General features: G+C 42.7%; 1 protein-coding gene across 1 annotated transcript in view; it reads left to right on the forward strand.

The window, feature by feature from the left end:
- Positions 1-10,680, forward strand: part of LOC106591093 (G patch domain-containing protein 1-like) — a gene marked incomplete at its 3' end in the record, with an annotated part of 11,004 nt that extends 324 nt beyond the window's left edge. The window contains exons 2-7 of the mRNA XM_014182282.1: positions 1,381-1,515; positions 8,209-8,294; positions 8,762-8,922; positions 9,275-9,372; positions 9,522-9,580; positions 10,432-10,680. Coding sequence (XP_014037757.1) covers positions 1,381-1,515; positions 8,209-8,294; positions 8,762-8,922; positions 9,275-9,372; positions 9,522-9,580; positions 10,432-10,680 — 788 coding nt within the window. The remainder of the gene's footprint in view (positions 1-1,380; positions 1,516-8,208; positions 8,295-8,761; positions 8,923-9,274; positions 9,373-9,521; positions 9,581-10,431) is intronic.
- Between the last annotated feature and the right edge of the window lie 1,587 nt (positions 10,681-12,267).

Raw genomic sequence — 12,267 nt, forward strand, 5'->3', positions numbered from 1 at the left:
CATTCATTAATTCATTAATTCATTAGACGAGCTCTAATCACTTGCCACGCTGCCATATCTGTACCTGCTGTTTAGCGACACTTTCCCCACGTCGGAAGGTTACAGTATATCCATAATCGGTAGACCTGTAACTATTATTTGGGCATCATTTACATTAACGAGCAGTGCGCAAAATATAGTCTTAAATTCAGTTTTTAAATGCAACCCTGGACGACTGTGTGATCTCTCGCTCTCCGTAATTTTCCATTTTCAACCTCTCCCCTGCCCAGCCCTAGTCGGTAATATCTACATGTTTCAAGCAGACCACCAATAGTCCCTGTGCCCAAAAACAGGAAGGTGACCTGTCTAAATGACTATCGCTCCGTAGCACTCACTTCTGTAGCCATGAAATGCTTTCCTAGCACCCTGGACCCCATCCAATCCCCGTACCGACCCCAACAGATCCACTAGCTCTGGTCCAGGGCATCGGTGTGCTCACTAGCTCTGGTCCAGGGCATCAGTGTGCTCACTAGCTCTGGTCCAGGGCATCAGTGTGCTCACTAGCTCTGGTCCAGGGCACCAGTGTGCTCACTAGCTCTGGTCCAGGGCATCAGTGTGCTCACTAGCTCTGGTCCAGGGCATCAGTGTGCTCACTAGCTCTGGTCCAGGGCACCAGTGTGCTAGGTGAGTATCAGTCGGCTCACTAGCTCTGGTCCAGATCATCAGTGTGCTCACTAGCTCTGGTCCAGGGCATCAGTGTGCTCATTAGCTCTGGTCCAGGGCATCAGTGTGCTAGGTGAGTTTCAGTCTGCTCACTAGCTCTGGTAGAGCGTGTGATGTTAACCACTGTTGCTTGTGCAGCTAGCTAATACACACTCAGGGCAGCACATGGCTGCTGGAGCCAGACCCTATCAGAGAAGCATTCGGCTGCAGATTGTGGGCTGGTCGCTTCCACTTCTGTCTCTGGCGAGAACACATCATTGACATCCATGTAGGGTAGCGTCTAAAAACTGGATTTGATACTTTCTTGTATGTACTTTCGGTAATGTAAATGATGCCCGATTTTTAGTAAGAACTGTGTAATGATTATGGATATACCTTCTGACATGGGGACAATGCCACGAAGCAAACAGGTAGTTCGTCGACCTATTTCTGACATGGGGAAAATGCCACGAAGCAAACAGGTAGCTCGTCGACCTACTTCTGACATGGGGACAATGACACTAAGCAAACAGGTAGTTTGTCGACCCTATTTGGTCAATAATTTCTCTTTCTGATCGACCTGGTTCTGGTCTACAGAAATCAAGAGATGTAGTAAGGTATTGTTAACCAGCTACTTTCCTAGTAGAAAGTTTTACTCTACAATATCATGGCTGCTGATGTTTTGGATCGCGTGTGTAGATGAGCCTCTGAGGAAGCCTATCCCGTTGCACGAGCAGACCGTGAAGGATGAGAAGGGATGCTACCTGAGGTTCCATGGAGCCTTCACTGGGGGATTCTCTGCTGGGTACTTCAACACCGTGGGCACCAAAGAAGGTTGGTCCTGCTGTGGCAAAGGAGTGGGAGTCTGACTCAGAGACACACACTCACTAAGACACACACACTTACTCAGACACACACTTACTCAGACACACACACACACACTCACTAAGACACACACACACACACACACACACTTACACACACACACACACACTTACTCAGACACACACACACTTACTCAGACACACACACACACTTACTCAGACACACACACACACTTACTCAGACACACACACACACTTACTCAGACACACACACACACACTTACTCAGACACACACACACTTACTCAGACACACACACACACTTACTCAGACACACACACACTTACTCAGACACACACACACACTTACTCAGACACACACACACACTTACTCAGACACACACACACACACTTACTCAGACACACACACACACTTACTCAGACACACACACACTTACTCAGACACACACACACTCTCACTCAGACACACACACAATTACTCAGACACACACACTATCTCTCTATACTACCCTCTCAATCAGACTGTCTCACTCACCCAGAGACGGTAGCCTGTTGGCCTGTTAATGTCATCATGTGTTGTTTAACCAGCTTCTTTCTGAGGGACCATTAAACCACATTATCACTATACCATATTATCACTATACCATATTATCACTATACCACATTATCACCATACCACATTCCCACATTATCACTATGCCACATTATCACTATGCCACATTATCACTATGCCACATTATCACTACACCACATTATCACTGTACCACATTATCACCATCCCACATTACCACCATACCACATTACCACCATACCACACTACCACATTATCACTATACCACATTATCACCATACCACATTACCACATTATCACTGTGCCACATTATCACTATACCACATTGTTGCTATACCACATTATCACTATACCACACTATCCATTATCACTGCACAACATTATCACTGTACAACATTATCACCATCCCACATTACCACCATACTGAGGGACCTCACCATACCATATTACCACCATACCACATTACCACCATATCATATTAACATATTATCACTATACCACATTATCACCATACCACATTACCACCATACTGAGGGACCTCACCATACCATATTACCACCATACCATATTACCACAATACCACATTATCACCATACCATATTACCACCATACTGACAGACCCCACCATACCATATTACCACCATACCACATTATCACCATACCACATTATCACCATACCATATTACCACCATACCATATTACCACCATACTGAGGGACCTCACCATACTATATTATCACCATACTATATTATCACCATACTATATTATCACTATACCATATTACCACCATACCATATTATCACCATACCATATTACCACCATACCACATTTTCACCACATTATCACCATACCACATTATCACCATACCATATTACCACCATACCATATTACCACCATACTGAGGGACCTCACCATACCATATTATCACCATACTATATTATCACCATACTATATTATCACCATACCATATTACCACCATACCATATTACCACCATACTGAGGGACCTCACCATACCATATTATCACCATACCATATTACCACCATACCATATTACCACCATACTGAGGGACCTCACCATACTATATTATCACCATAATATATTATCACCATACTATATTATCACCATACTATATTATAACCATACCACCATACCATATTACCACCATACCACATGATCACCATACCATATTACCACCATACCACATTATCACCATACCACATTATCACCATACCATATTAACACCATACCATATTACCACCATACTGAGGGACCTCACCATACCATATTACCACCATATTATCACCATACCATATTACCACCATACCACATTTTCACCACATTATCACCATACCACATTATCACCATACCATATTACCACCATACCATATTACCACCATACTGAGGGACCTCACCATACCATATTATCACCATACTATATTATCACCATACTATATTATCAACATACCATATTACCACCATACCATATTACCACCATACTGAGGGACCTCACCATACCATATTATCACCATACCATATTACCACCATACCACATTATCACCATACCATATTACCACCATACCATATTACCACCATACCATATTACCACCATACCACATTACCACCATACCACATTACCACATTATCACCATACCACATTATCACCATACCACATTACCACCATAGCACATTACCACCATACCATATTATCACCATACCACATTACCACCATACCACATTACCACCATATCATATTACCACCATACCACATTATCACCATACCATATTATCACAATACCATATTACCACCATACCACATTACCACCATACCACATTATCACCATACCATATTATCACCATACCACATTACCACCATACCACATTACCACCATACCATATTACCACCATACCATATTACCACCATACCACATTACCAAATACCACATTACCATCATACCATATTATCACCATACCTTATTACCACCATACTGAGGGACCTCACCATACCATATTACCACCATACCATATTACCACCATAACATATTACCACCATACTGAAGGCCCTCACCATACCACATTACCACCATACCACATTACCACCATACCACATTACCACCATACCACATTATCACCATACCACATTATCACCATACCATATTACCACCATACCATATTACCACCATACCATATTACCACCATACTGAAGGACCTCACCATACCACATTACCACCATACCACATTATCATCATACCACATTATCATCATACCACATTATCACCATACCATATTACCACCATACCATATTACCACCATACCACATTATCACCATGCCATATTACCACCATACCACATTATCACCATGCCATATTACCACCATACCACATTATCACCATGCCATATTACCACCATACCACATTATCACCATGCCATATTACCACCATACCATATTATCACCATACCATATTACCACCATACCACATTACCACCATATCACATTACCACCATATCACATTGCCACCATAGCACATTATCACCATACCATATTACCACCATACCATATTACCACCATATTATCACCATACCACATTATCACCATACCATATTACCACATTACCACCATACCATATTACCACCATACCATATTACCACCATACCATATTACCACCATACCACATTACCACCATACCACATTATCTCCATACCACATTATCACCATACCATATTAACACCATACCATATTACCACCATACTGAGGGACCTCACCATATGATATTATCACCATACCACATTACCACCATACCACATTACCACCATACCACATTACCACCATACCACATTACCACCATACCATATTATCACCATACCTTATTACCACCATACTGAGGGACCTCACCATACCATATTATCACCATACCATATTATCACCATACCACATTACCACCATACCACATTATCACCATACTGAAGGACCTCACCATACCATATTAACACCATACCACATTACCACCATACCACATTACCACCATACCACATTACCACCATACCACATTACCACCATACCACATTATCACCATACCACATTATCACCATACCATATTATCACCATACCACATTATCACCATACCATATTACCACCATACCATATTACCACCATACTCAGGGACCTCACCATACCACATTATCACCATACCATATTATCACCATACCATATTACCACCATGCCATATTACCACCATACCACATTACCACCATGCCATATTACCACCATACCACATTATCACCATGCCATATTACCACCATACCACATTATCACCATGCCACATTACCACCATACCACATTATCACCATACCACATTATCACCATACCACATTACCACCATACCACATTACCACCATACCATATTACCACCATAACACATTATCACCATACCACATTATCACCATACCATATTACCACCATACCATATTACCACCATATTCAGGGACCTCACCATACCACATTACCACCATACCATATTATCACCATACCATATTACCACCATGCCATATTACCACCATACCACATTACCACCATGCCATATTACCACCATACCACATTATCTCCATGCCATATTACCACCATACCACATTATCACCATGCCATATTACCACCATACCACATTATCACCATGCCATATTACCACCATACCACATTATCACCATGCCATATTACCACCATACCACATTATCACCATGCCATATTACCACCATACCACATTACCACCATACCACATTACCACCATACCACATTACCACCATACCACATTACCACCATACCATATTATCACCATACCATATTATCACCATACCACATTACCACCATACCACATTACCACCATACCACATTACCACCATACCACATTACCACCATACCACATTACCACCATACCATATTACCACCATACTGAAGGACCTCACCATACCATATTAACACCATACCACATTACCACCATACCATATTAACACCATACCACATTACCACCATACCACATTACCACCATACCACATTATCACCATACCATATTATCACCATACCATATTATCACCATACCATATTATCACCATATTACCACCATACCATATTACCACCATACTCAGGGACCTCACCATACCACATTATCACCATACCATATTACCACCATACCATATTACCACCATGCCATATTACCACCATACCACATTACCACCATGCCATATTACCACCATACCACATTATCAACATGCCATATTACCACCATACCATATTAACACCATACCACATTACCACCATACCACATTACCACCATACCACATTACCACCATACCACATTACCACCATACCACATTATCACCATACCATATTATCACCATATTACCACCATACCATATTACCACCATACTCAGGGACCTCACCATACCACATTACCACCATACCATATTACCACCATACCATATTACCACCATACCACATTATCACCATACCACATTATCACCATACCATATTACCACCATACCATATTACCACCATACTCAGGGACCTCACCATACCACATTACCACCATACCATATTATCACCATACCATATTACCACCATGCCATATTACCACCATACCACATTACCACCATGCCATATTACCACCATACCACATTATCACCATGCCATATTACCACCATACCACATTATCACCATGCCATATTACCACCATACCACATTATCACCATGCCATATTACCACCATACCACATTACCACCATGCCATATTACCACCATACCACATTATCACCATGCGATATTACCACCATACCACCATACCATATTACCACCATACCACATTATCACCATACCACATTACCACCATACCACATTACCATCATACCACATTATCACAATACCACATTATCACAATACCACATTACCACCTTACCACATTACCACATTACCACCATACCACATTACCACATTACCACCATACCACATTACCACCATACCATATTACCACATTACCAGCATACCATATTACCAGCATACCATATTACCACCATACCATATTACCACCCTACCACATTACCACCATACCACATTATCACCATACCACATTATCACCATACCACATTACCACCATACCATATTACCACCATACCATATTACCACCATTCCATATTACCACCATACCACATTACCACCATACCATATTATCACCATACCTTATTACCACCATACTGAGGGACCTCACCATACCATATTACCACCATACCATATTACCACCATACCATATTACCACCATACCATATTACCACCATACCATATTACCACCATACTGAAGGACCTCAACATACCACATTACCACAATACCACCATACCACATTACCACCATACCACATTACCACCATACCACATTATCACCATACCATATTATCACCATACCATATTATCACCATACCACATTATCACCATACCACATTACCACCATACCATATTACCACTATACTCAGGGACCTCACCATACCACATTACCACCATACCATATTATCACCATACCATATTACCACCATACCATATTACCACCATACCACATTACCACCATGCCATATTACCACCATGCCATATTACCACCATACCACATTACCACCATACCATATTATCACCATACCATATTACCACATTACCACCATACCACATTACCACCATACCACATTACCACCATACCATATTACCACCATACTGAGGGACCAATAGGGGGGAGGGGTGATTCTGTACTGCCATTTTATTGCTATTTGATGTTCCAAACATATTGCTCACTGTTTGTCTGCTGCAGAGAGACAGAGAGATCATGAGAAAATGAGTTCTGATCAGTCAGGGAAATCAAAGTGCTGTAAACAACATGCTGGCTCGCTATTTAAAAAGGAGATGGAGAACGACTTATAGGATGAAAAATACCAGAGTTTAGACAAGCGCCAGCTAACGCTACCTACCTTTTTATGATTTCAATTCGTTTTTACAAATTAATAATTGGGAGTAAAATATTGATTTTATATAGTCCCCAAAAAATCTTGCAATTTGTGACCAGTATGAATCACTACATGTTTCCTATCGCAGGGTGGACACCAGCAACCTTTGTTTCATCCAGACAGCAGAAAGCAGGCAGACAGAATGCCAGGCCAGAGGACTTCATGGATGAGGAGGTAGAACAAACAAAACATCCCATATTATCTTATTAACAACAGTATGCACGAAAGGACTGATCGTACCAACTATTTCCCTTTCGACCCATGTCACGGATGAGGAGGAACCTAGAATCTGGAAGAGAACACGTTATACATTCTAGAGACCACTGTAGAGTCCACACTATACATTCTAGAGTCCACACTATACATTCTAGAGTCCACACTATACATTCTAGAGTCCACACTATGCATTCTAGAGGCCACACTATGCATTCTAGAGGCCACACTATGCATTCTAGAGGCCACACTATGCACTCTAGAGGCCACACTATGCACTCTAGAGGCCACACTATGCACTCTAGATGCCACACTATGCACTCTAGAGGCCACACTATGCATTCTATAAGAACTTTGTCAGCACAACAACCATTTCCCTTTGTGAACCAACATGACAACATGGCATGTAATGTGTTCTGTTTCCCCAGGACCTGGGGGAGCACGGCATCGCCCCCAGACAAATCACCACTACAGCCGACTTTGCCTCAGGCAGGAAGGATGTGATTGTGGACAAGGCCAGAGTCATCACCTCTCTTTCAGCCCCTATCCCCGGGGACACTGTCCTGGAAGACTTGGTGGCTCCAGCTAGGTAACTAACCACCGCGTTGAACAGACTTGATGTGGTCACTCTGGGCCCCGTACGTCTCAAATGTCTAACAGTACAAGGGCTTTTCTACAATCAGGACCTCTCTGGACCTATCAGGACCTCTCTGGACATGTAGTAATTCATTGTGAGCTAAATGGTATAACTGATTCTAGATCAGCAGAACTACTCCTCTTGACACAGCCCCTGGTATTCAGTGAGCTAAATGGTATAACTGATTCTAGATCAGCAGAACTACTCCTCTTGACACAGCCCCCTTGGTATTCAGTGAGCTAAATGTAGTTGCAGTTTACCTCATGTTGCTACGAAGCGGACTGTCCTTGTTGTCTCCTGGCAGGTCCTCCATGGGGGTGGAGTTACTGAGGAAGATGGGCTGGAAGGATGGCCAGGGGGTTGGACCCAGGGTGAAGAGGAAGCTGTCCAAGCAGAAAGCAGGTGGGTTACACTGACAGTTCAAGCAGCAACGTTGTTAGCCTAATACGTTGTATAGACTGTACAGATGGACTCTTTAACTCTCACAAAGTAGTATTTTTACCCTTTTAGCTTGTGATTTAAAATCATTCTAAAATGTTTCTCTTTTACAGATTCTGCAACGGGTGCGTTTGGCTCGGCCTCGCCTCCCAACGGTTCATCGGAATCACAGGTAACACGGTGGTTTTGTTTCAAATTGTGTTAGTTTTTTAAAAATTTCCATTTGATATAAATCGATATGTAGTTTGTTGTAGAACTACTTCCTGTCGCTGCAGTAGACTCTCAGCTTAGCAGCGATATGCAGTTTCTTGTAGAACTACTTCCTGTCGCTGCAGTAGACTCTCAGCTTAGCAGCGATATGCAGCTTGTTGTAGAACAGTGGAACTACTTCCTGTCGCTGCAGTAGACTCTCAGCTTAGCAGCGATATGCAGCTTGTTGTAGAACTACTTCCTGTCGCTGCAGTAGACTCTCAGCTTAGCAGCGATATGTAGCTTGTTGTAGAACAGTGGAACTACTTCCTGTCGCTGCAGTAGACTCTCAGCTTAGCAGCGATATGCAGCTTGTTGTAGAACTACTTCCTGTGGCTGCAGTAGACTCTCAGCTTAGCAGTGATATGCAGCTTGTTGTAGAACTACTTCCTGTCGCTGCAGTAGACTCTCAGCTTAGCAGCGATATGCAGCTTGTTGTAGAACTACTTCCTGTCGCTGCAGTAGACTCTCAGCTTAGCATCAACATGCAGCTTGTGTACCTGTGATGTACCGTTCAGACACAAAATGACGGACAATCCAATCAGCGAAGGAGTGTTAAGGCGGGACTCCCGAGCCTCCAATGGCTGTGGATGTGTAACCCGATACCCAGTAGTCATCCGAGGAAGGGAAGCGGTGATGTCAGACAGAACAATCACGAAACAGAAGTTGATTTCTAAGCTAATTACCTTGATAAAACAATTTAAATTATAACGAAAGTCCCCAAAATAGGCGACTTAATGTTTACCCCTTCCCATCACTGTTATTAAACCACAGGATGAGGAAGACGGAGAATTCGTCCCTGTGAACGTGACCTTCGCTCCTAAAGACGTGACTCCTATAGACTTCGCCCCTAAAGTGGATCTCCACGGCCTGGGGTACCGGGGTCTGAACCCCCTGGCGGCCCTGAGGGGAGGTCCGGGCGCCGGACACATTAACCTGTTCACCGTGGACTCAGACAGGACCAACAGTCTGTTTGGAGAGGACAGGAAGGGACATAAACGCAGAGGAGGAGTGGCTGGACAGGTATGTATGTATGTATGTATACGTGTGGCTCTCCATTGTTTATTTAGTTGGTCAGGTCCGTGACTTGTACCCTGCTTGTAATAGTAGGGAAAACACTGACTGACTGTTGTCAGCTCTAATAGTAGGGAAAACACTGACTGTTGTCAGCTCTAATAGTAGGGAAAACACTGACTGACTGTTGTCTGCTCTAATAGTAGGGAAAACACTGACTGACTGTTGTCAGCTCTAATTGTAGGGAAAACACTGACTGACTGTTGTCAGCTCTAATAGTAGGGAAAACACTGACTGACTGACTGACTGACTGTTGTCAGCTCTAATAGTAGGGAAAACACTGACTGACTGACTGTTGTCAGCTCTAATAGTAGGGAAAACACTGTCTGACTGTTGTCAGCTCTAATAGTAGGGAAAACACTGTCTGACTGTTGTCAGCTCTAATAGTAGGGAAAACACTGTCTGACTGTTGTCAGCTCTAATAGTAGGGAAAACACTGACTGACTGACTGTTGTCAGCTCTAATAGTAGGGAAAACACTGACTGACTGACTGTTGTCAGCTCTAATAGTAGGGAAAACACTGACTGACTGTTGTCAGCTCTAATAGTAGGGAAAACACTGTCTGACTGATGTCAGCTCTAATAGTAGGGGAAACACTGACTGACTGTTGTCAGCTCTAATAGTAGGGGAAACACTGACTGACTGTTGTCAGCTCTAATAGTAGGGAAAACACTGACTGTTGTCAGCTCTAATAGTAGGGAAAACACTGACTGACTGATGTCAGCTCTAATAGTAGGGAAAACACTGTCTGACTGATGTCAGCTCTAATAGTAGGGAAAACACTGACTGACTGACTGACTGTTGTCAGCTCTAATAGTAGGGAAAACACTGACTGACTGACTGTTGTCAGCTCTAATAGTAGGGAAAACACTGACTGACTGACTGTTGTCATCTCTAATAGTAGGGAAAACACTGACTGACTGACTGTTGTCAGCTCTAATAGTAGGGAAAACACTGACTGTTGTCAGCTCTAATAGTAGGAAAAACACTGACTGTTGTCAGCTCTAATAGTAGGGAAAACACTGACTGTTGTCAGCTCTAATAGTAGGGAAAACACTGACTGTTGTCAGCTCTAATAGTAGGGAAAAGACTGACTGTTGTCAGCTCTAATAGTAGGGAAAACACTGACTGTTGTCAGCTCTAATAGTAGGGAAAACACTGACTGTTGTCAGCTCTAATAGTAGGGAAAACACTGACTGTTGTCAGCTCTAATAGTAGGGAAAACACTGACTGTTGTCAGCTCTAATAGTAGGGAAAACACTGTCTGACTGACTGTTGTCAGCTGTAATAGTAGGGAAAACACTGACTGACTATTGTCAGCTCTAATAGTAGGATAAACACTGACTGACTGTTGTCAGCTCTAATAGTAGGGAAAACACTGACTGTTGTTAGCTCTAATAGTAGGGAAAACACTGACTGACTGTCAGCTCTAATAGTAGGGAAAACACTGACTGACTGTTGTCAGCTCTAATAGTAGGGAAAACACTGTCTGACTGACTGTTGTCAGCTCTAATAGTAGGGAAAACACTGTCTGAC

Source organism: Salmo salar, unplaced genomic scaffold (assembly GCF_905237065.1).
Source record: "Salmo salar unplaced genomic scaffold, Ssal_v3.1, whole genome shotgun sequence".
In the NCBI taxonomy this organism is placed as follows: domain Eukaryota; kingdom Metazoa; phylum Chordata; class Actinopteri; order Salmoniformes; family Salmonidae; genus Salmo; species Salmo salar.